The sequence below is a fragment of the Anolis carolinensis genome, chromosome 5 (assembly GCF_035594765.1).
Source record: "Anolis carolinensis isolate JA03-04 chromosome 5, rAnoCar3.1.pri, whole genome shotgun sequence".
Taxonomy (NCBI): Eukaryota; Metazoa; Chordata; class Lepidosauria; order Squamata; family Dactyloidae; genus Anolis; species Anolis carolinensis.
Window position 1 is genome coordinate 125,990,958 of NC_085845.1, and position 25,952 is coordinate 126,016,909.

At 40.5% G+C, this 25,952-nt stretch overlaps 1 protein-coding gene across 6 annotated transcripts in view; it reads left to right on the plus strand.

The window, feature by feature from the left end:
• klhl5 (kelch like family member 5) overlaps window positions 1–23,081 on the plus strand; it is a 61,844-nt gene extending 38,763 nt beyond the window's left edge. For all 6 annotated transcript variants that reach the window (XM_008111273.3, XM_016993884.2, XM_008111274.3 and 3 more), the window contains 8 exons: window positions 8,008–8,204; window positions 11,727–11,939; window positions 14,211–14,397; window positions 15,319–15,543; window positions 16,373–16,535; window positions 17,936–18,148; window positions 20,368–20,539; window positions 21,755–23,081. In XM_008111273.3, the coding sequence (XP_008109480.1) occupies window positions 8,008–8,204; window positions 11,727–11,939; window positions 14,211–14,397; window positions 15,319–15,543; window positions 16,373–16,535; window positions 17,936–18,148; window positions 20,368–20,539; window positions 21,755–21,811 (1,427 nt within the window). In that variant the 3' untranslated portion in view covers window positions 21,812–23,081. The remainder of the gene's footprint in view (window positions 1–8,007; window positions 8,205–11,726; window positions 11,940–14,210; window positions 14,398–15,318; window positions 15,544–16,372; window positions 16,536–17,935; window positions 18,149–20,367; window positions 20,540–21,754) is intronic.
• Window positions 23,082–25,952: the final 2,871 nt, after the last annotated feature.

Here is a 25,952-nt window from a genome sequence, read left to right on the forward strand (position 1 = left end):
TTCAGTACATTTCAATACATCTTAAAATCTACAGATACGCAAGCATTAAAACAGAATTAAATATCAATAACATTAAAAAAATCACCTGGAGTGGGGAACAACAAAAAAACGTTGCTGTATGTGTTATGATTGAGCCTCATGGCTCTGTTACTGACAGACGTGGGCGTAAGACTCCTCGAGAGTCAGATACTCTCGAGGAGCGAGAGAGAAAAAGACTGCGAGACATATTTGCAGCACCATCTGACGAGGAGTCTTTCGAAGGGTTTACGGAGAGAATGGAGGAGGGGCTGGTTAGCTCAGAGGAGGATGAGATGGATTGGACTCGGGTAAGGGAGGAAGTGGGTGCCACTGGCCATGATGGGACAGAAGATGAATGGGGACCTTCAGGATTAGACCCATGGTTTAGCTGGAGGGATGGGACGGGATCCACAGCTGGAGATGCTGTTGGGCGTAGTCAGAGGTGTTCCAGCTCTGACGAGGAAAGTGATGAGGAAACGCCCGGGTTAAGGAGGACAGCTGACAGTGATGAAGATTTGTAACTGGCATAAAATGGGGCTTGAGAGCAATTGCAAATTGCGTTGGGCAAGGTAATCTGGGCAAACGCTTGGGATCCGTGTGTGTGTGGGACGCTTCCCTGAAGACTTGTGTGCTTTCCTGTGCTGTGACGTAAGTTGATTGGAATCCAGGGTCAGACGGCGGGAGGGATTGTGTGGGCATTTGTTTGTGCAAACCTGTGCTTACTCTTATTAGCTTGACCCTCCGTCGTCTTCTTGACGGACGCCATCTCCTGCTTTGAGAACTCGGACTGAACTGACCACGGCTTGTCTTCCCCCCTTCTTGGACTTGGAAAAACTACAAACGTCTGCTTCTGGCTTTGATCTACGGAACGGAACTGGTCTACTCAACTGCTACAATCCTTGGCTGATTTACTCGTGTTGGAGATCCTGTCTGCTGTGTGTGTGGGGGAGCGACGCAAGTTACTCTAAGCACAGTGTTGGCAGCAGAGAGGAATCTGCTGCCAATTAGTTGCATTCTTTGTATCTTTTGTTCCTTGGCTTTCGTTTCGTTTATACCCAGGCTGAAGCAAGCAGTTTGTTTTTACCCGGATTAAACTCCGGTTTAATCCGGTTTATCTTTTGAACATTTACTTTTGCCCCTTTTTGCTCCTAAAGGCAAAAACTGCCTGGCCCTTGTGTTTTACGGGCATTTTTGAGTTCTGTAATCTAATAAACTCTGTTACTTTGAATCTTGTGGCGTTCTGTCCTTGACAGATTGCCCAACGCCCATAAAAAGTTTATTGCAGCAATAAACCCGTCAGGAAGACGATGGATGAGTTAAGGGCCAAAGTAGACCAATTGCAAACGGCTTTTACCGTTATCCAAACAGCTCAGGCTGTGAGAGGACATGTTTTGACTCCTGAACGCTTTGACGGAACTAGGTGCAAGTTGCCAACCTTTTTGGCACAAGTGGAGCTTTATTTTTCTCAGCTCAGTGCTCATGCTTTTCCTACAGACACTAGCAAGGTGGCCTTTATTTTGAGTTTGTTGACCGGTCCCGCAGGACAATGGGCCACTAATTTAATTTTGGGAAATGACCCAGTCAAGGACAATTTGAATAATTTCAAAAAGTTGTTAACTGATACTTTTGGGGATCCTCTCCGCACGGAGAACGCTGGGTGGGCTCTGTATCGGTTGAAACAGGGAAAGGGGACTGTTTTGGATTACTTAAATAAGTTTAACCTGTATCGCCACCAGCTGGATTGGGGGGAAAATGCATTCATGCTTTTATTTACTGCCGGGTTAAGTGATATGCTCCAGGATGAATTAGCACGCTTGGAGCCGGCTGAAAGCTGGGACGCCTTAGTAGCTAAGGTGCTGCGTTTAGACGCAAGGTTCGAGGCTCGTAAACACTCAAAAGCAATGTGTGCGCCACCCATGCATGTAACCAGGGCACCTGTGGTGATGGGGGAAGAGCCCATGGAGCTTGGGGTCTTTAAAAAGCTGTCTACAGAGGAAAAGAGCCGTAGGAGGCAGCTGGGCTTGTGTTTGTACTGTGGGAATGCTGGGCATTTTGCCAAAAATTGTAATGTGAAACCTTCCCAGCTTTCGGGAAAAGGCCAGCCCTAGTGCGACGTGAGTCCAACGCACTAGGGCTCCTCAAGCAGTCAACTGAGGGGAGGAAGCATGTTTTCGTACCCATTACATTATCTGTTGGGGGAAGGGAACTTGTTTCTACTTTGGCACTGCTGGACTCAGGGGCTACGGTCTCCTATGTAGATATTGAGTTTGCTAAGAAGCATGGCATTCCTAGAGTGCGCAAGGCATGCGACGTGTGGGTGGAAGGAGCAGATGGGAGACTGCTGGAGACTGGGGTGGTTAACCATGAAACCTCAGCAGTAACGTGGGAGGTGCAGGGAGTAACGGGAACGTTTGTGTGGGATATTACGAGCTTGCCTAGATATGATGTGATCCTGGGGATGGATTGGCTAGCTGTAGTAAACCCACATGTAGATTGGGCAACACGTAAAGTGATCTTAAAGAGGCAGGATTGTTGCACTCTAAATGTTACTCATTCTGATATGGAGGGAGTGCCTGCTGAGTATGGGGAGTTCTCTGATGTATTTTGTAAAAGAGAAGCGGACAAATTACCACCGCACAGGCCATATGATTGCGCCATCAAGTTGGCAGAAGGTGCGAAACTGCCAGCAGGGAGGCTGTATGCCTTGACTGTACCGGAAAGGCAAGCTTTGCGGGAGTTTCTAGATGAAAATTTAGCCAAGGGGTTTATTCGCCCATCTAGTTCTCCAACTGCGGCACCGGTATTCTTTGTAGCCAAAAAGACTGGGGAACTTAGGTTGGTCTGCGATTATCGGATCCTAAACAAATACACCATTCGGGATAGGTACCCGCTGCCTTTAATCTCGGAACTGTTATCAAGGGTGCAAGGGGCTAAGGTCTTTACCAAGCTTGACCTGCGGGGGGCCTATAACTTAATCCGTATACGGGAAGGGGATGAATGGAAGACGGCATTTAACACGTGTTTCGGATGCCACGAGTTCCGAGTCATGCCTTTTGGGCTTTGTAATGCTCCTGCGGTATTCCAGAGGTTCATGAACGATGTGTTCAGGGACCTAATTGACCAATTTTTAGTGATTTATTTGGATGATATCTTGATTTTTTCTAAGGACGAGAAAGAACATCGTCAACATGTCAAGCAGGTTCTGCACCGACTGCGGGCTAATGGGCTTTTCGCCAAGGCTTCCAAGTGCGTCTTTCATGTGCCTGAAGTGGAGTTCCTAGGTCATGTAGTGTCAGGTAGGGAACTTAAAATGGACCCACATAAGGTTGACGCCGTCAACTCATGGCAGGAGCTGAAGACTAAGAAGGATGTACAAAGGTTCTTGGGTTTCGCTAACTACTACCGGGAGTTTATTCCGAATTTTGCAAAGCTCACGGTACCTTTGACGCAGCTTCTGCGCAAGAAACAGCCATTTGTGTGGGGGCGGGAAGCTCACGAGGCGTTTCTACAACTAAAGTCTAGTTTTCAATCGGACAACATACTAACCCATCCTGATGTTAACAGACCGTTCGTGGTAGAAGCGGACGCTTCTAGCTACGCGTTGGGGGCTGTATTGTCTCAGAAGGATTCCTCAGGGACCTTGCGTCCCTGTGGATTTTACTCGCGGCAACTAACACCCTTCGAGCAGAACTATACCATATGGGAGAAGGAGTTGTTGGCGATTAAGGTGGCGTTTGAGGTGTGGCGGCACTGGCTTGAAGGGGCACGGCACCAGATCGTGGTCAGATCTGATCACAAGAACTTAGAGCACTTGCAAACAGCAAAGAAGTTAAACCAGCGTCAAATCCGCTGGGCTTTGTTTTTCTCCAGGTTTAACTTCAAGGTGCAGTTCGTGGAGGGGAAGGCAAACTTGCGGGCCGATGCTTTATCCCGCAAGCCGGAATTTAAGACCAATGAGCAGGTAGTATGTCAGACCATCTTGCCTACTGCCTCTCTGTGTGTTGTAGATAATGAGCTTGGGTTACATGACCAGATCCTTGAGGCTCAGAAGGATGATGTGTGGACTCAGGAGCAACTGATGCTGCTCTCTGCAGGTAACCGTACCATACTGCCGCATCTCCAGGATCAAGACGGGGTATTGGTGCGTAGGGGGCAGGTTTACGTACCAGTAGGGACCCTCAGGTTGGAGGTGATTAGAGCCCACCATGACGAACCCATGGCTGGGCACTTTGGCAGGTTCAAGACCGTACAGCTTATCACCAGGAGCTACTGGTGGCCAAAGATGCGGCAAGACATTCTGCGCTTTTGTGACAGCTGCGCCGTTTGTCAGCAGAGTAAGACGCCTGTTGGGCGCCCTAGAGGGTTGTTATCGTCTTTACCTGTTCCGGAGAGGCCATGGCAAATCATTTCCATGGATTTTATTTCAGATTTGCCTAAGTCTGGGGGTTATACTTGTATTTGGGTGGTGGTGGATTTATTTAGTAAACTGGCTCATTTTATTCCTTGTTCAACCATTCCGGCGGCCCCTACGTTGGCCTTACTATTTACAAAGCACATCTATCGTTTGCACGGAGCACCCGAGGTGATTATTTCAGATAGGGCTCCGCAATTTGTGTCACGCTTTTGGAAACACTTCCATGAGTGTTTGGGGACTAAGTTAAACGTGTCTTCAGCTTTCCATCCGCAAACGGATGGACAGTCGGAACGGGTTAATGGGCTCTTAGAGCAGTATCTGCGTTGTTTTTGTTTAGATCAACCCACGGCTTGGGTAAAGTGGTTACCGGTGGCGGAATTTGCTTACAACAATGCGGTGCACACGTCTAGTCAGCATACGCCATTTGAGCTAACTTATGGTTTTCACCCACGGGGAGGTGTGGCGCCGTCGACCAATGTGGTCTCTTCGGACCCTGTGTACCGCTCTTCGGAAATGGCTGCATTGCATGATGTTGCCCGTCGCTTACTGTTGGAAGCTAAGGCAACGCAGAAGACTCAGGCTGACCGCCACAGGCAGGCAGGGGAGGAGTTGGAAGAAGGGGATTTGGTGTGGTTATCTTCCAAACATATTAAACAGGCTGGGGGAAAGTTTGCGCCTCGGTATTTGGGTCCCTTTCCTATCGTTAAAAAGATTTCTTCTGTTGCGTTTCGTTTGCGTTTACCGTCTAGTTTAAAGGTCCATCCAGTCTTTCATCGTTCGCTGTTGAAACTTGATACCTCTAGTCGTCGTGGTGCTATAGCGGAGGGTATCACTGCCACTTCTCCGCCATCGGGGGAGGAGGCCTTTGTGAGAGGGGATAGTGTTATGATTGAGCCTCATGGCTCTGTTACTGACAGACGTGGGCGTAAGACTCCTCGAGAGTCAGATACTCTCGAGGAGCGAGAGAGAAAAAGACTGCGAGACATATTTGCAGCACCATCTGACGAGGAGTCTTTCGAAGGGTTTACGGAGAGAATGGAGGAGGGGCTGGTTAGCTCAGAGGAGGATGAGATGGATTGGACTCGGGTAAGGGAGGAAGTGGGTGCCACTGGCCATGATGGGACAGAAGATGAATGGGGACCTTCAGGATTAGACCCATGGTTTAGCTGGAGGGATGGGACGGGATCCACAGCTGGAGATGCTGTTGGGCGTAGTCAGAGGTGTTCCAGCTCTGACGAGGAAAGTGATGAGGAAACGCCCGGGTTAAGGAGGACAGCTGACAGTGATGAAGATTTGTAACTGGCATAAAATGGGGCTTGAGAGCAATTGCAAATTGCGTTGGGCAAGGTAATCTGGGCAAACGCTTGGGATCCGTGTGTGTGTGGGACGCTTCCCTGAAGACTTGTGTGCTTTCCTGTGCTGTGACGTAAGTTGATTGGAATCCAGGGTCAGACGGCGGGAGGGATTGTGTGGGCATTTGTTTGTGCAAACCTGTGCTTACTCTTATTAGCTTGACCCTCCGTCGTCTTCTTGACGGACGCCATCTCCTGCTTTGAGAACTCGGACTGAACTGACCACGGCTTGTCTTCCCCCCTTCTTGGACTTGGAAAAACTACAAACGTCTGCTTCTGGCTTTGATCTACGGAACGGAACTGGTCTACTCAACTGCTACAATCCTTGGCTGATTTACTCGTGTTGGAGATCCTGTCTGCTGTGTGTGTGGGGGAGCGACGCAAGTTACTCTAAGCACAGTGTTGGCAGCAGAGAGGAATCTGCTGCCAATTAGTTGCATTCTTTGTATCTTTTGTTCCTTGGCTTTCGTTTCGTTTATACCCAGGCTGAAGCAAGCAGTTTGTTTTTACCCGGATTAAACTCCGGTTTAATCCGGTTTATCTTTTGAACATTTACTTTTGCCCCTTTTTGCTCCTAAAGGCAAAAACTGCCTGGCCCTTGTGTTTTACGGGCATTTTTGAGTTCTGTAATCTAATAAACTCTGTTACTTTGAATCTTGTGGCGTTCTGTCCTTGACAGTATGTGTGTGATAATGTTTCTGAACAATGAGATATGAATGGGTTTCACATGAGCCTCTTTGTTACTTCCTTTGAGCAAACTATCCAATATTGTTGGGTGAACGAATTGATATAAATAATTTTTACAAAATCCAAGATATGATACTGTATTATCTGGCTTGTATATAATTTCAAGTTATTAACTATAATTCCTTGGTTTGGACTTAACACGAAACTGTAGCTATAACTTGCTAGCTTGCTTAAAGGTTTTTGTAGAGAAAAGTATGCAAATGCAGATGACAAGGTTCCCTGATAGCTTAACTCACATACTTACCTTTTTGTATTTATAATTTTCCCACTAAGCGAAGTGGGAAGGCTTGTATCGAAGTAATAACAAACAATCGGAATAGTATTCTTTAAAAACAGACTGTAGCAAATTCAAAAGCCAAAACTTTAATCTTACCTAAATACATCTTCTGTAAGTAGCTACAAAATTGCATTTTAGGGAATATTAGGAAACAGTATGAAAATAAAACTTCCTGGGCATAGAAAAGAAACATATGCCTTAAAGTTACCAGTCAACTTCTATGGGACCTGGCATGAGATTCAGGGCCCTTCCACACAGCCATATAACCCAGAATATCAAGGCAGAATATCCCACAATATCTGCTTTGAACTGGGTTAGCTTAGTCCACACTGCCATATATTCCAGTTCAAAGCTGATAATGTGGGATTCTATTCAGCTGCGTGTAAGGGGCCTTAGGCACTTGGAAAGTGGGAGGTAAAGCAGTAGTGACACTTTTTCCAGTCTTTTCATCTCACTTGCATGGCACAGAGATGTCCTTGCTGGAAGGAAAGAACCTGACAGCTTATGAGAAGAGCTTAACGCATTTGGGACTTCTTTCATTTACAAAAAGAATTTGTCCCACCTGAGATAGATCATCAAAGCCATTAACCCAAAGAGCAAAAAATGATCAGTTGGGGGCTAAACTGACCTAGAGATAAAAATCAATTGTCTAAGAGACAATTTAGGGTCCTTCCAGACAGGCTCTATATCCCAGGATCTGATCCCAGGCTTTCTACTTTAAACTGGAATATGAATCCATACTGCCAGATAATCTGGGATAAACAGATAACCGGGGATCAGATCCTGGGATATAGGGCCTGTCTTGAATGGCTCTTAGATAATGCAGATTAGTTGGTTGTTAGTCCAGTCTATGCCTTCAGAGTGTTTTCTCTCTTTCACCATTTTCTCCTCTAAAATCATGTCTCTGCTTCCTTCCCAGAACCTTAATCTTTGGAATTCCTTTCCTATAGATTATATAACGTTTCATGTCCAGAAAGAGAGGACTCTTAATTGCCACGTGCTTTGGGGTAAAGAAAAAGGAGAAGAAAAAGAGATGGATATTAACTTCATTCCAAACTTATAGCCTTCCTAGAAAGATTTTTTTTGTTATACTCTTGGAAATGGGAGGCTGGGATGGATGGGTCCTTGATCTGATCTACTTTGAGTCTTCTTATGATAGTATTATTTCCTAAGAAGTCATCATTTTTGAACTACTTTAGGTCGCCTTGAATTAAAGGAAGATAATATTGAGTGCCTGCTGTCTACAGCTTGTATACTCCAGCTCTCTCAGGTTGTAGAAGCTTGCTGTAAATTCTTAATGAAACAACTTCATCCATCAAATTGCCTTGGAATCCGCTCCTTTGCTGATGCGCAGGGTTGCACAGATCTACACAAAGTGGCTCACAATTACACCATGGTAGGTTGTTTTAATATGTACTTCCAGTCTGTTTATTTGGGTACTTTTTCATATCAGGGGTTACAGAAGAGAGGATACACATCTTTTCATGTATAACATAATCTAGGTTTTGAGAATTGTGTACATCAAAGACCATCAAGGGAGATCACATTTCCCTATATGAGCCTGACTGAGTTGTAATATCTGTGGTATAGGCACTCTCTTGGTCCTACCACTATCACAGTTAAATTCCGTTAGGATACAAAAGAGAGAATTCTTAATGGATGCTCTCAAGTTTAGAAACATCCTTCCTTGGGAGATTTGATTGGTCCCTTCCTTCTGTCTTTTCATTGGCAGGTAAAGAGTTTTTTATGCAGGGAGGTATATGATATGTTATATGTTATGGAAGATGGAGGTTTTGAAGAGAGAGCTTCTAGTTTATGTTTTTATTTATTTTTTTAAAAAATGCTCTTAGTTTGTGCTTTTAACTAGTGTTAAAAAAATCAATTAAGTCTTATCTTTTGTATTTGACTAAATTAAGGGTGAACAAATGTAGCCTGTGGATTTCATGAGGCCCATGTGATCCCAAAGTGCGGTCCCTAAACCTATCCAAAGTTCCCAGATCCAATTTTTGTTTAAAAAATTGTGCCAGTTTTCAGTGATTTTTCATTTAAAAAACTGGCAAAATAAACACAAAACCTGCCGCAAATGTTGTTATTTAGTTTCCCTAGCGTCAGATTCCCCATCCTCAAACCAAAAAGTCAAAAATCAGCCAAACTGGAAGCCCAAAGGGTCTGTTGTGTCACTTCCAGTGCATCGAGATAACCCTCCAGAGTTACCCACCCCTGGTCTAGGCCCCATTGCTGGACTGAAGGTCCCGTTATCCCTTACTCTTTATGGTTAGGGCTGATGAGAGCTACACTCCAGAAACATTTGAGAGACAATATATCATTGGTTTCTGGCACACACAAACAATGACAGTATAATTTTAAAAAATAATCATTATATTATTGTGCTAAAAATTTCATTTCAGTAGTTTTCCCAGGGAAGACATCCTTTCTGTTCTTCCCTCTGGTTCCCGGCCATTTGTCTCATTACTTTGTATATTACTGATGCCTCATTTCCCCCTCTATTAACCACTTGAGAAATGTCTGCCAATAGCTCCTTAAAGATATGGTCATCGAAATCACTTCCCCAAAGCTATTGATATTGAAATAAAACAGTGACACCATTCTAGTCTTTAATAGTTTGATGAATAAAATTTAAATTAGATGGATTTCAAAATGCTATTTTTTAGACTAATTGGTTGTGGTAAATGAAGTCTTCCCATGGCCTCTTTTTATGTTGCTTAGTTCCAACAGAGATATGAAATTGAATTTTAGTAATAATGAGTAATATGGAAGAATTTACTTTGGTTTGACATGGACGTTACCATGGAAACAGGAGAGAAACGTGTATTCCAATTGAATCTTCAATTAGAATAAATCCCCATCTAATTTCATTTGCTTAAAAGCTGCTTGAAAGGAAGAGAAATGTTAACATTAAAACGGTGGCCATTTAATGTTCATTCTTTAAAAGTACTGTAATATGACTTCAGGGTACCCATACAACAATTAAACTCTGTGGCTTATTAAAAACAGTGAATTATGTGTTCGGCTGCAAATGGAGGCAAGTTCAGAAAATGCTCAAATGTTGAGCATTTGTGCATCCCTGCATTCTGTTGCTTCTTTTGAAGGTTTTTAAAATGAGGATGTAATTAATATTAAACTGTATAGTCAATTCGACCTTGTATTCACAGTTTCATAGTCAGTCTTATCAGGCTAGTTTATTCTAGAGGACAAGGCCTGGAAACTATGTCGAGCCATAGGGCCACATTCACTTTCAGAACAGTTCTTAGGGGCTGTTCGGGTAGGGCCAAAGACAAAACAATAAAATAATCCAGTATATTTACCTTTAATATTTTGTTTCCAGTACTGAAGCTAATCAGAAAAATTCAAATATTTAGGAATGAGAAAAATCATACAAAATTTGGAAAATAATCAAACACTAGTGCCAAGAATGACCCTGTCGGACATCCTTCAGAATGGGATTGGCTCCAAGGCCTGAAAGTTCATACTTTTGGTGTAGGACTTTAAAATATCTGTGTTTAAAGCATCTATTGTATTTTAAAGTATAGTAGGTCCACATATTATATGAGGAATCTCTTCCGGGATTCTTCAGGTAATATAGTTTTTGTGCCACCTGGAACCCTGTTTTTCTTACTTGAGAGGTCTTGGAATTCTGGCCAAAGCATAGCATGGAATAGCTCTGGAGGACATAGAAAATGTCCAAGGATGTATTTTCTCTAGGCGTCCAGTGAGATTTTATGGTAAACTACTGGGAGAACTTCTGATGGAAGTTGACCATATAATTACACTGGAAATCTAGTGAGAACATTTCTCAAAGAATTTTCAAGGCCCTCCAAATTGACATTTATCATGTTCAAAGTTTTTCAGGTATAAATGAAACTGTTTTCAATAAGGCCAGGTAATAAGTAGAACTATTGTATCTGCTTTTAAGACTTGCATTGACTGATTTTAAGAAAGACTTTTTGATGAGTTCAATCTTACAATACCATATTTAATTTTAAATTCAAACAGCGGTATGTTCATGTTTCACTGGAACCAAGTATTCTGGGGTTAATAGCTCTCTGAGTTATAATTTGAAAGTATTCCCACAAAGAAACAGGAGTTTCTTGGTATGGTTTTGTTTCGTATAGTAGGACTTGAAGGTTCTCTAAGTACTGTGAGCTTACAAATAAATATAACTAGAGTATTTATGGTAAATACTATATGATATGTTAAGTTTTTATTTTACATTGAGTTGTTTTAGGAAATAAGATTTACTTGTGACATTTTCAGAATGCAGAAACTAGCAAGAGCAGAACAAATTTCGCAAAACGGAGCCTATGTGCTCATTTAGTTTGTAAATGTTTCAAAGTTTAATTTTTCTTGAAATAAAATTCAGGGACACTTTTAGGTTTTTATGAGCAAAGATAAACATCCAAACCTTATCTATTTTTGTTCTGTTTCACAAATTTCTTATACCTTCATTATTCCACTGTAGTAGCAAAAGTAGAGTTGCTGTCATGTGTAATTAATGTGCATTGTATTTTTTATTGTGAGGTACCTCCAACACAGAAGATATTTAGGGCAGAAAAATGATATTCATAAGAGGAAATACTCATATGTGAAACAGCCCTGAAAAACATACTAGATTCCTGTATTACAGTTTTCTGAACTCCTCTGCCTATTATTCTTTTCTGTGTCTCTTTCTCTGGTAAAACAAAGCATTAATTACAAAGATATTGGAATGAAAGATGACAGAAGTCTCCTCCCAAAGTGTAGCATTTGAATGCTGAATTTTCCTTAGTTCCAGAAATGGAAACTGCATTTCATATATCCATCTACAGTTAAACGTTAATAAGTATCCCTATCTTTAGTCCATTTAAGGTAGTTGTGTTTTTCATCAGTTTTTGTAATATGTGTGTTTTGAACCTTTAAGGAGCACTTCATGGAAGTAATCAGAAACCAAGAATTTTTATTGTTACCTGCCACTGAAATTGCAAAGCTTTTAGCAAGTGATGACATGAATATTCCTAATGAAGAGACGATCCTCAATTCGTTGATTACATGGGTACGACATGATTTGGAACAGAGAAAAAAAGATCTCAGTAAACTCTTGGCATATATCAGACTGCCGTTACTTGCACCACAGGTAAATGACTGCAATCAAAATGCTCATTTGTTCGCTTACAGTTGATAACACAGCCCAATCAATATATATATATATATATATTTCTGTGTTTTCAGTCCAGTTATTACAGGTGCTGATTCAGAAAATTACATTGTATAGACCGCATCAGCTTCTTAGATATGGTTGAATTTATAATGGAAAATTCATATCATAAATCTGTGCTTTTAGTATTAAATAAGTAGAGTTTCATACAGTACACTTTTCTTTAAATGTTTAATATGTTTCCTTCATGTTTAAAATATATTAATTTAGACACTGCAATAAAATATCCTGATTTGTTATGGGAAAGCAGATTGAAGAATGGTATATGGCATATATTCTGTATCTTACAAATTGAAACTGATAGGTGGATGTTGGTGCCATTTTTGGAATCAGCAGGTCAGATTTACCCAAAAACAGGTCTAACATTTGAGGCACCAAAATGTGTGTTGGCCAGTGAATCAGTAGATTAAGATGGCTTGGTTCTCCCTACCCAAATGGTTGACAAGTATTCTCTAAAGGATCGCCTACATCAACCACTTAGGACAGTGTATAACTGTATTAAGACCTGCTGCAGCTAGAATTCTGCACATGACTGATCTGGCTTAACCTGAGGCGAGGTTGCCTCAACATGAGTTATCCTAACTCGAGGGTAAACATTGATCCTGGCCCAGGATTTTGGCTGTCCTCCAATTTAGGGACAGTCAAGACAGTTGGGCTGGTTCCTAATCAGAACTACCACAACTTTCTTGACTGCCATTTCATGTTCCCCAGTTTAAACAGCCTAAGAACATTCCCTGTCATCTCTCCCCTCGTGTCACAATGGTCCATAGCTGTGACACACCACCTACCCTCCTTCCAGGGCAAGGAGAGGTCATATTGCAACTAGGGACCACCACAACATGGGGCAGGGGGGACCCTTATGGTAGCTGTCCAGCTATGTCAAACCATGTTCAGTATGGCTGGGCAGTTGGAATTCCCTCCTGTTCCTCCTTCTATCTCCGAGTTGGTTGGGGGAGTCCCAATCAGGACACTATGAGGGCGTGATCCTGTATCTTGGGTGCTGGATCCGGTCCACATCTGATATTAGGATACAAGGACTGTGTTACACATTGAAATTAGTTTTTTACCAATCAGATTAATATTATTTTTTCTTTTCTTGCCATGATACATATTGATTCTGCACCTATGAAGAGCCTTGCTTTTGAATATTCTAAAGTTATTCTGTTTTACTTATTTTCTGAAAATCTTTATATCTTGCCCTTTATCCAGGAATATTGGGGCAGCATACAAGAAAATCAACTTTGGACAATAAGTAACAATATAATGTTAATAATTTTAAAAGCCTAAAAATATATTAAATGATTTCTCATTTAAAACCAGTTAAAGTGATTTAAAATAAGATGTAACATAATATGTGTGTATACTAAATGGGCCCCAAGGGTTTAATTAAAGATTTGATTTGGTATCACAAAGAGAGCAACGTTGATGCCTGTTGGGCTTCCAAGGGATTGGTATTCCATGACTGACATTTTGGTGGAGCTCCAGCTCTTCCTCCTTCAGCAGCCAGATAAAGCTATTAGTCAGTTCTGTTTTGATTGCCACAGACAGCTCCAACCTTGTGCTTCAGGTGGCCTGTTTTTCAACTGTAAAATAAAATGCGTACATTAATCCAATTTTTAAAAGCCAATTCAAAAGAAAAAAACTGTTCTTGGTTGTAGATGATTCCTGACATCATCTTTTGCAACAAGGAAGATCTTGATGAAATATATCCCCAGGAGGCATCTGACTATGGAACATAACCAGATGCCTCTCTGATTGCTCTTTCTTTTCTCCCATCAGCTATGGAATGGCTATTGGGAAGGACCTGTTGAAGTGACACATCTAATGATAGGGGACATAGTGCACATCCTTGTAGGCTTTCAACTACTGTGTGCAATTCCAAAAGATGCAAATAGTTGTAAATCATGTGTACACAGAGATTTCAGCTGGCAGAGAAAATTAAATCTTTATTTTGCGGATGATTTGGTCTTGGGCATGCTGTGTTCAGCTTCTTGTCTCTGTCGGCTTGTCTAGCTAGGTTCTGACTTCCACATAAATATTTATTATCTGTACTGATTACAGGTTAGTTGATACATATATCTGTATTATCAATATTAATTCCAGGCAGAGGCTTTGGCATTTTATCTCCAGGATGTTCCTGCTAATTTATCACTGTTTAACAATTCAGCACACCGTATCCATCTGTTCTAGTTTTTGGCAGATATGGAAAATAATGCGCTTTTCAGAGATGATATTGAATGTCAAAAACTTATCATGGAAGCAATGAAGTACCATTTATTGCCAGAGAGAAGGCCAATGTTACAAAGTCCCCGTACAAAGCCTAGAAAATCTACTGTTGGTGTATTGTTTGCAGTTGGAGGCATGGATGCAACTAAAGGTATTGATTTAGCATGTTCATAGTAGAACATTTTTTTTTGCTTCTAGGAAAATAGCTGAAAAACTAGTTTACAGTATATGTTTCAGTTTAACCAGAGAGAAGTCTGGCTATGGAGAATGCCTGCTGCCTTGCATCTCTGATATCGGTATCACATCCCCAACCTCTGAAACAGCTTTCCAACTGTATTTTAAAATGTACATAAATTATATTAATACAATGAATTATGAAAAAAAATGTACATACACCATGTTTGAAAAAGGAACCTAGCATCCAAGGGGAGGGGAAGATTGGTAGGTGAATTCACTGCAACTAAATTTCATTTACCATAATTGCCAAAAAGCTAGGTTGCTAATGAGACTGTTAATGAGCTGTCCCCGCTACTGTGATCGCCGCTTCTCCTGCTCTTCCTCCTAGGCCAGCTGGCCATGGAGGAGGATGAGCGGTGGAGATGGCAGCGTCTCCTCCTCCTCCTCCTAGGCCTACTGGCCATGGAGCAAGAGGAAGAAGAGGAAGAATGGCGGCGGCCTCAGCACCTCCTCTTCCTCTTTGGCCTACTGGCCATGGAGCAACAATCATTAGATTTGATCTAAAGTTGGTTCTTAAATTGTTTGTAATATCCCATTTGGATTCACCAATGTAAACATTGGTAAATATTTACATGAGATTTGCTTGTTTATGAAATTGCTGTTGAAAGAGATTCTGATTCAACTCAAGTATATGTGTGTTGAAATACATTCATAGTACTTTTTGTACATAGTACATCTTTTGTATTATGCTTTTGAATAAAAACATTTAAAAGACATGGGTAGCCATATTGTCTGTCACTACAATGAAGAGCCAAATATATTTTATTTGCATTAAACAGTAATCACAAGTATTGACTTTCTCTGTTTTATATTATTACTTTAAACTATTGCTAAGGAGCAACAAGTATTGAAAAGTATGATCTTCGCACCAATATGTGGACTCCTGTAGCAAATATGAATGGGAGGCGACTGCAGTTTGGAGTAGCAGTGTTAGATGATAAGTTGTATGTTGTTGGAGGTAGAGATGGACTGAAGACATTGAATACCGTGGAGTGCTACAATCCCAAAACAAAAACTTGGAGTGTGATGCCTCCTATGTCCACTCACCGGCATGGACTTGGTACGTATATTTTACTCATAACTTAACTTTTTGAAAGCAAGAACTATGCTGTGGTCGGCCTATTTCAACCAAGCATTTTGAAAGTGTGGCAGCTTGATTTACTCTGTATCATTAGTAGACAATAGCTAATAGACAAAAATCAGAAAGGTTATTTATTTATTTAAATATGATATCCGGTGTTATGCTGCTTCTTTTAGATGCCAGGGCTAAAAGGCTGGTGTATGGATTCTGCACTGCATTATATTCTGGGAAAGGGGAACCTGCTTGAAAGTATTTTTTTAATGAAATGGTTAAAGTGTGATCACCTAGTAACAAGGGCAACTCTATTTAGGACTACAGATTTATACAGACATAGAAAAGCTATGCCAAATTATGTGATGGAAGAAATCTAGTATGGTCTAGTGGTTGGACCGCTGGACTCTGGGAGACCCTGGTTCAAATCCTTGCTTGGGCATGGAAACCCACTGGGCATTTCGTACACCGCCATATTTAGAGGATGCCAATAGCATCCCCCCCTCCCCGCGAACAAATGTTGCCAAGAAAATCCCCAAATAGAATTGCATTAGGGTTGAAATAAGTTAGAAAAGTTTGAAGGTATGCAGCATCTATAAGGAAGAAGTGGGCAAAATGTTGGACTTACTTTAGGATTCATCCCAGTTGTTTGGCCAGTGCTTCATTTGCGTTTGTTTTGTATGTTGGTAGATCACTCTGTGGATCAAAAAGGTTAAAGTGGAGAGGGTTTCTTTAAGGCAGAACATTTTCAAACCACTTCTGTATATGACAATTAGTCAATTTCACATTCAGGAAAAGTGTGTGTTTTGCTTTTAAGGCGTGGCAGTCTTGGAAGGTCCTATGTATGCTGTAGGAGGACATGATGGCTGGAGCTACCTGAATACTGTGGAAAGATGGGATCCGCAGGCACGGCAGTGGAACTTTGTGGCTAGTATGTCAACTCCAAGGAGTACTGTGGGGGTAGCTGTATTAAGTGGAAAGTAAGTAGAATAACAGAGAAATAAAGTCTAATGGCCCGTAACATTTTACTCAAGAACTAATAATATATTTAATTGTGTGCATAAATAAAATTTAGAAACCTGAGAGCATTCAGAAGGACAGAGTACTAAGATGGTTTAAATTCATATTTTATAGTCAGATCTATTGTCTTCTAATTTATTCAGTAGGCATTAGGGAATCTGTCATATTCATTTTATCTTTATTATTGATTGCTCTGGGGACTTAAATGGTTTCAGGGCAATTTCACTTGTCATGCAATGGTTCTAAGAAATTTGTCATAATCATATTGCTATATTTTAATAGCAAATTTGATAGTAGGTTATGAAAATCTTGAAAACTAAAAATTAACATCTGTCTACAGCAGCTTGATGGCTAAAGAAGCTTTAATATATGAAGGCAATGACAATTTTGTTGAGGGGGATAAAATTACTATGTATTTTTTTCTACTCAAGAAATTTATCAGAATATTAGAACACTTAGAGATAGATTGAATTTTAATCCACAATAGAACTAATGAATCAGGAGATTTGCAGAAGTGTTGATATACAGAGATTAAATAAGTGAATCCAGTTTCTTTAAGAATACTGCTTGGATCTGGATTCTACATTCTACATATCTTCTGTATAGACATTTCTCTTGGTTCCACTAAATATTTGTTTCTTGGATTTTGTCTTTACTGTTGTGCATTCAGAAATAGGAAAGATCCTTTCCTGTGATGCCGGGTTGGGCCCCAACCTGAGGTCTGGGGCAACATATGGCTGTCACCAAACCTTATTAGGCCATTACCTATTTTAAATTATTATTTTTATTTTTAAAACTCAGAATTCTCCCCAACACTTCTAGGGGGGGAATTTAGTCCTCCTTTGTTTCCCAGTGAGCTATTGTAGACCCTGGAAAACATTTTGTACAATGGAAAGTAAGCCAACTGTCACTCATAGTTTTGAAAAAAAGCTCTCAAATGCAGTTGTGCTTTTAATGTTTTTGATTTGCTTATTTTTTTATTTTTTTAAAGGGGGGATAGAATCTTTTAGTTTTAGTTGATGGAAGGAGTTATGGGAAAGGTATATTATGGGATTATTTTTCGGTTGATTAGCCAAGGGGTAGGGGTCACTTGGATTTCAGTTACATTTTTGAAAAGGTAATAAAATTAAGTTTTAAAAAGCCCCCCACTCCAAATATAGCAACCCAAGTGAGCTTCTTTGAAGAAGAGGCATTTCAGAGTCTGTTATCCCTGGGGAAGATTTGAGTTAGATTTTGTGTAGCTTTAGATCTGCAATAATAAACCATCTAATTCAGTGTGAGCAGAAGTCTTCAGCAGTCACTTATTTACATTTTTCAAATGTTTACTGTCAAATTTGTAACATGTCTGTGTGTATTACAGGCTATATGCAGTTGGCGGTCGAGACGGAAGTTCTTGTCTCAAATCTGTAGAATGCTTCGATCCACATACTAACAAATGGACACTCTGTGCTCAGATGTCAAAGCGAAGAGGTGGCGTTGGAGTCACCACTTGGAATGGGTTCCTCTATGCCATTGGAGGTCATGATGCACCAGCTTCCAACTTAACGTCAAGGCTATCTGACTGCGTTGAGAGGTATTCAGCCAGTAAAGTGCTTATATGAAGCTCTTCTATCTAGACAAAACATTATCAAGAAAGCATAATGCAGTGACTTTTTAAAAAAATTAAAGTAATTACAATTTACCCCAGTGCAGACAAGGATAAGTTTTCACAGTGAGAAACTTCCTACTAAATGTTTATACTTAAATCAGTGACATTTCAAAGTTTTCTATATCTGGATCATATTTAAGGTAATCAGAATAAATCTGTATTAGAAACAGAAAATGACAGATATTCATAAATAATAGGTTATGCTTCTTTTCAATGTTTGCCTACCAGACAAAAACAATTACCGTAGTTATTTTCTAACGGCAGGTATTTGTGTGTTGTCTGCTTTGGGCTGTATTTGTGTGTTGTCTGCTAGGCTATGGTTTGAAAAGCCAGAGGTATGCATTCAAACATGTTCATGGTCATAGTTCTTTTTGAGTGCATGCTTTACCTGAAATTAACAAGAACAAGGTAGTCCTTAGACTTAATATATCCTTTCTGCCAAAGGTAGTGCCAGCTTTCCACCTGAATCAGGTCATTGTTTTACCTGCATTGATTTACCTGCAGAACCCCTGCTTCAGATATTTAATGTGCCCCTGGTGGCACAGTGCGTTAAAACGCAGAGCTGGTGAACTTGCGGACCAAAAGGTGCCAGGTTCAAACCCCGGGAGTGGAATGAGTGCCCGCTGTTATCCCCAGCTCCTACCAACCTAGCAGTTCGAAAACATGCAAATGTGAGTAGATCAATAGGTACCGCTCCGGTGGGAAGGTAATGGCACTCCATGCAGTCATGCCGGCCACATGACCTTGAAGGTGTCTACGGACAACGCCAGCTCTTCGGCATAGAAATGGAGATGAGCACCAACCCCCAGAGTCAGTCACGACTGGACTTAATGTCAGGGGAAAACCTTTACCTTTAATCTTTTAACATCTTATGTGGGCAGGACTGTGGCCTTCTACTGTTCCCAGAGATGTTTCCTGTGCTACGTCTCCCAGCCAAAAGTACTTCCAGTCTCTTAGTGCTTCTCGAAGTGGGTAGCTTTCACCATCCATCTGTCCTTTAAACTTGCAGAGCAAGAACCTCCTGTTTGCATACACAGCCACTCCATTGAATCCATTAGATCTATGCCTGCATCACCTATCTTTCTGAGGTGTGTTCCTTTGGAGGATGTTTGTAGAGCAACTACTCAGTCATAGCCTTTGATCTTTGTCTCCTACTATAGACTCAATACCGGATTCTTGGCTGAAGCCATATTGTTTTCCTGTCTCACTTGATACTTCCTCCTCTTATAATGAATAGCTTGCTAGTCTTCCACTGTGTGAGTCACAGAGACCATGAAGAAAAATGGCTTGTCACCATAGTTCTCTGAGTAGTTATCTGTGAATTTGCTCAACTCCTGCCCTTTCTCTCCTCCCCCCCCCCCCCCCGGTGTGTCCACTTTCCATAACTACTTGGCTGCTGCTTTGGCATCCAACGAAGCAAGGAACCACCCAAACACTTACATGATAGCTGTAGAGCAGGCCTGCGCTGCCTGTGGCCTTCCAGATGTTTGGGCCCCCCAGAAACTCTTGCCAGCTTGATGAGTGGTCAGGAATTCTGGGAGCTGGAGTCCAAAACACCTGAAGGGAAACAGGTTATGGAGGCCTGCTCTAGAGCATTGGTTCTCAACCTGTGGGTCCCCAGGTCTTTTGGCCTACAACTCCCAGAAATCCCAGCCAGTTTGCCAGCTGTTAGGATTTCTGGGAGTTGAAGGCCAAAACATCTGGAGACCCACAGGTTGAGAACCACTGCTCTAGAGGCTGCTGAAAAATGCCATGCAAAGGCACATAAAACCCGTTTATATGAGTTCACAAATGAGCACTCTAAGAACTACAATTGCAGGTAATCATGTCCTCATGCCCATAATGGAAAATTTAGTTTAATGTCTGCAATCTATGATTTAAAATGTTGGTGTAAATTAATATTAACTGGAGCTGTAGTGTAACTGAAGCATGGTCAGTGCAATGAGAGCAGAAGGTAAGAGATAGCATAACTTAAAAAACCCCTAAGCTTGTAATAACTTATATTTTACATTTAAATTGATAGGACTCCTCAAATATTGGGAACATTGTGTGGTTAACAATTAAAATTAGAGTATTTTAGATATTTTAGTTTGTGAAAATTGAGTCAATGAGAGTGAACCTTACTTTAAAAATGTTTTTTTTAGGTATGACCCCAAAACAGACGTGTGGACTGCTGTGGCATCAATGAGTATTAGCAGAGATGCAGTGGGAGTCTGCCTTCTTGGAGACAGACTATATGCTGTTGGTGGATATGATGGACAAACCTACCTTAACACAGTGGAATCTTATGATCCCCAAACAAATGAGTGGACACAGGTATGGGTTTAGATTTGGAAGGTTCATAGGCCAAGATAATTGGGTGAATTCCTCTAGCAACTGCTACATCTGTTCTGGCAGCAAGAGATTGCAAAGCCCTTCAAGCCTTAAAAGACCACTGCCAGATATTAGACCAAGGCTGTGTAAGATAGTTACCTACCTGTAAATGCCTCATGTATATCTAGGAGTCACATCAACCTTTTGGGGAAGTAGCTCTATATATCCAAATAATTCATATAGTCATTAATTGGGTTGGCAGCACCAGTGTAAATATTTCTCCCCTCCTTCATGCAACCCAGTCTCTGTCCTCTTTTGCCTGGAGAAGAAAATAAAAAAGATATTCATGGTAATACTGTTACTTGCAGAGGTTCACCTGATGGGCACTAAGGAGTCTTTTTCAAATTGTGGAATGCATAACTACCAGTTATGATCTTTCCCGACTCTTGCTGCTTTTAAAAAAGGTGACCAGTCATGTCTTTTGAATTTGGTGCTTCACAGTGTCTTGAAGAAATATTTATCCGATTGAATTTATTTATATCTTCTTATGTTATCACCTGAAATGGAAATGAATTTAATTGGCATTGTTATCACTTGAGCTACACAAGGTACTCAGCTCTGTGAAGGTGCAAAATGTTTTCATTGTGGCTCAAAAGTAAAACGAACTGGTAAAATATACAAATTAAAAGTTAGACAACAACTGGTATTTAATTATTTTTCAGGGAAAGTACTGTAACCCAAGCCTACCTATACATTCAGCTTCCAACGTTTAAATATATGGAGTATGGATGTAGAGTAGCTATGAAATAAAAGCAAACTTCAAACTTCATCTTACTGGGAGTACAGAGGAAAGTTTTCGGTTGTTTCAGGATAGGGTAGACTTAATCCTGAAATAATTTTTCAGGCTATAGTAGACTTAATTTTCAATATTAGTGCTGGGAAATGAAGACAGAGGTCCTGCTTGAAAGATGCTCTTCCTGGTGTTCTATCTGCATACATTTTGGAAAATTCCCATTTTTTGGATTATAACTCCCATTATGAATATAGTCTCAGTCCAGTGGTCCCCAACCTTTATTTGACCAGGGACCATTTTGACCAGGGACCACTCTCCAACATTAGTACCAACATTAGTATGAAATAGTTTTAGGTCAACTTTAGATTCGGTTTGGTTATTTGGTGTGCTGTTTCAAACTTTTTTGTTTTGTTTTACCGTTCCAGGTTGCACCATTGTGCCTAGGAAGAGCAGGAGCCTGTGTTGTGACTGTGAAACTGTAATGACAAAGATGTCCTTCTCTCCTATAAATACTCAGTAGAGGAGGCAGATTCTCCCAAATAGCTAAATTACAATGAAATGAGGTACTGTGTATCTTCACAAGACAAAGCATTTGGTCTTAATCTGTTACCTAAGGTTTTTTTTAATGGACCAACATTATGCACTTTTTAAAATGAGTAATGCAATTTGTGTACATTTATTTGGAACTACATACTCTGCATTCAGCTGGTATATTAGAAATACATAGGTTGAAAAATAGTTTGCACATACAGATTTTGTTTCTTTTTGTAGAGACTCTGTAGGGTACTTTTAGAAGCCTGGGCACACTACATATACTGTCATCTTCGTATGTGGACTTTTGACAGAATGCATTGGCCTTGCTTGTTTTCCAAATCTTTTGTCTTTACTGTTCTACATTATTATTACTATTATTGTTATTATTATAATAATAATTATTATTACTATTATTATTATTAGGTACAGAGAGAAGTGAAATGTATCGAGTGTACCACTTGCCTTTGAAATGTTGTTTATGTAATGCCTGGACCCTTTTCACACAGGTGACTTTTTTTAGTCTTTTTGTTTATTTAACCAAAGCCTTACTTTAATTATTTTCTTATGCTACGGAATATATTCTTAAGAACTTTGCACCATCTAGTAGGCTTGCAGGAGTTATTCATCTTTTATGTAACTTTCTGTTATATGTTGTACAAATGTACAGTATAAATAATTCCATCATATCCTTATTGTGGATCACTTCTTAAAAGTAGTTTCAGGCAAAAAGAGCTCAAACGTGTTTCATAGTGACTTCCATTTGTAGTTTCTGGAACATTCCATGATTTATAGTTCTCTGAAGCTAACTTTAATTAACTTTGAATGAGGACTTTGAGCAATTCTAAGTAAGTATCTATAGCACTTTTTGTGTTACTCTAACAAAAAGTGGGCATTATCCTACAAGTGATGCACCCATTGGGAATGTTCAGCATCTTTTTAAAAATTGCTGTTATTTCCAAGGATCAGACTTGTGTTACCAAGTTATGTAGTACTGTAACAGATTTTCTTTAGAATTTGCCTTATGTTGATTCCTTACACTCCTCAGAATTCCTTGGATATTCTAAGTGCTGTCCGAAATTTTTATATTTTCTTTTGTGCCTTGTTTCTTATGTTTTCATATATGGTATGTAAACACACATTCTTGTACTTTATCATAAAAATATATGAATAGGTAAACTCAAGGGACTTTTTTGACAATAAACTGAAAATATCTGACAAGCCTTTGCATGTTTGTAGTTTTTAACACAACATTAGACTTCAAAATCCAGTGAACAATGTCTTCGTTTAAAAGAAAAAAGTGAAACAATTCTTCAGTGTAGATCCTATTTTAACTACTGTATTTCATCAAATCTAAGACACATTTTTCCCATGTAAGAGACTTTAAAAATGAGATATGCCTTATGTCCACTGGTATGCCTTTCATCTGCCATTTTTTTCTGGCAAATCTTGTCTTGTTCTCAGTACCAACTAGATGACTATTTTTACTAAGCATGCTTCCTTCTTTGGTTGCTCCCAACTGGTCCATAGACTTAATAATACTGACTCATATAGACAGATGACCTGCGTGTTTTTTTTTCTCATTTCCCCTCACCCCACAGAAAAAAATGCACTAGAATGCCATATTAACACCAAAAAAGGAAAAAAGATACTGTGTATGCAGAGAAAATTCTAAAATATCTTTGGGATGACTTGGTAGATGGAGATTTATGGTTAATAGTAACCCTTCCTAGGCAGGAAAGAGATGGGGCTGTTTCCCTTCAAAACAGGATGAAGCAAATTAAACACAAATTCCCATATTTTAATTCAGTTAAGATAAAATAAGGAACAAGAATTCAACAAATCACAGCCTAGCAAATCCTGCCACCATCCAATTATTTTCTAAATGATGATGATGTGGTGGTAGTGTCTCTTGAGAAGACAGTGATCCACCCTACTAAAAAAAGTCACAATATTTATTCAGGGGATGTTTAGGTTTTGCTTTCCTCTTGTGACAATCTTGTGACTCTACAGAAGTTGGTGGGTCCAAATTCCCAGCATTCCTTACCATTTTCTATGCTGGCTAAGACAATTGGGAGTTGCAATCCAACAACATCTGAAACCCTGTGCGATTCCTGTACCTATTCTAAGATGAGCAAGCAATAGGTTGAACCAGAATTTCTCAAACTGTGCTTCTCCAGGTGTTTTGGACTTCAGCTCCCACGATTGCTTACAGCTGGTAAGCTGGCTGGGATTTCTGGGAGCTGAAGTCCAAAACACCTGGAGGAGCACAGCTTGAGAAACACTTGGTTAAACAATGACTTAAATAAGAATGCCTCAAAGTATGCCTTCAAATGGAAGGAAAACAGAACATCTGAGCACTCCATTTTTAATGAATTTTTACAACATAATTAGTAGAACATAGTTAGAGCTGATAATATATTTTTGTAAAGCATCTCTAGAGAGCCGTATATACATCTTCTAAGTCAATAAAAGCAAATGTTGATAACATCATACTGGTACAATGGCAGATTTAAGTTAACAGCATATGTTATGGGAAAGTCCAGGATAACAAAAATGAATCTACAACTCAAATAAATGTATATATAATGCAAACAGTGCCAATTTATAGTCTCCCATTAATTTTAAAAATGCATATTAAATATTTAGAAAATTCTGATGGGCACCTTCAGGCAGATCATATATCAGCTAAAATAAATTCCAGCTATCCTCAAGGGTGGCAGAACAAGTGAAGTGGAATTATCACCAATCATTTACATTAACTCAGGCAATTTTAAAGTGTGGAGAGGTGGAAAGGGGAGGAAGAAGGTCGCTATCCTAGACTTGGAATCTTTCTCTTTAGATATTTAAAGCGTGATTCTGCCTATTGTGATGAGTCATGGGCCATGTAGTCCCGTTCATGGCACTGTAGTCCCAGATGAAGAGGAGAACTTGGGTTTTTCACCGTCTCAGTCAGAATTGGAACCTTCCCAGCCAGATTTGGGAACCTTGCACCTGCAAGAGATTTGTCTTCCAGAAATCTGTCAAACAAGCCCTGAGTCTAAATCTCCTGTGTTTTCTCGCCACGAGTTTTGTAAACATCAGAGAGGAGTTCAAGCGGCCTCTCGTAGGAGTGCTAGGATAGCTGCTAAGAATTCAGCTGATTAAGCCTACTTTCCATGGGAAACCTTAAGGAGTCATGCATCTGGACTCAGAGATTAGCTTTCGTTTCTGGTTCCCCAGAGAACTGCTCTTTGGTGGGAAAACTAGACCCTATTTAGGTGTTTTACCCACAAAGGGATCTTGCGGAGTCAATTCGTCAGCTACTGGAGTAAGTTGTGTGTGGACAGCGCGCTCCGTTTCCAAGCCTCGTTCCTGTTTCAAGCCTTGTCCCTGATTCCAAGCCTTCGCTCCTGTTTCCAGCCTTGTTTACCTCCGCGGACCTTGCCTTGTTTTCCAGGGCTCAGCCTTGCTTTCTTTTCCCGGATTTTGCCAAGTAATTCCACGGATCTTGTTCTTGCTCCTCGTTACCTTGTTGCCTTGAATCAAGCCTTGTGTTCCAAGTATCAAGTTATTTCCTAGCCTTGCTCAAGTTCATGGACTAAAGGACCTTGTCATCTCCCCTCACTTGCTTGGCAAGTGAGTGTTTCGGTTATTGGATTACAACTTTGGACCTTAATATTTCATATTGGACATTGTTTCTTGGGACTAATTTTGACCTTTCCTGAAAGGTCTACTTCTGGACTATTTCATACACTTGCTTTTATTAACTATATATATTTCCTTAATAAAGATATTAGATAGATTCTGGCCTCTGTGTATGGTTTTTGGTGCTCTGTAGCCTGGGTCGTGACAGTTTGACTCCGCCACCCTAAGCACCAATTAACCTAGGCCAGAATGTCTACCGGAGCCGGACCGGGAGGCCAGCCGCTCAGCTACACCATCGACAAGGAGGAAGTGGACCGCATCCGTGATAAGCTCAATGCGCAGGAGGGAGAAATAAAGGGATTGAAGGAACGCGGAATCCGACTCCCGGCCCTGGCATTGCCAACCAAGTTTTCTGGAGAAGCTTCTAAGGTTCATGTTTTCCGTCGCCAATGCCAAGCTTATCTA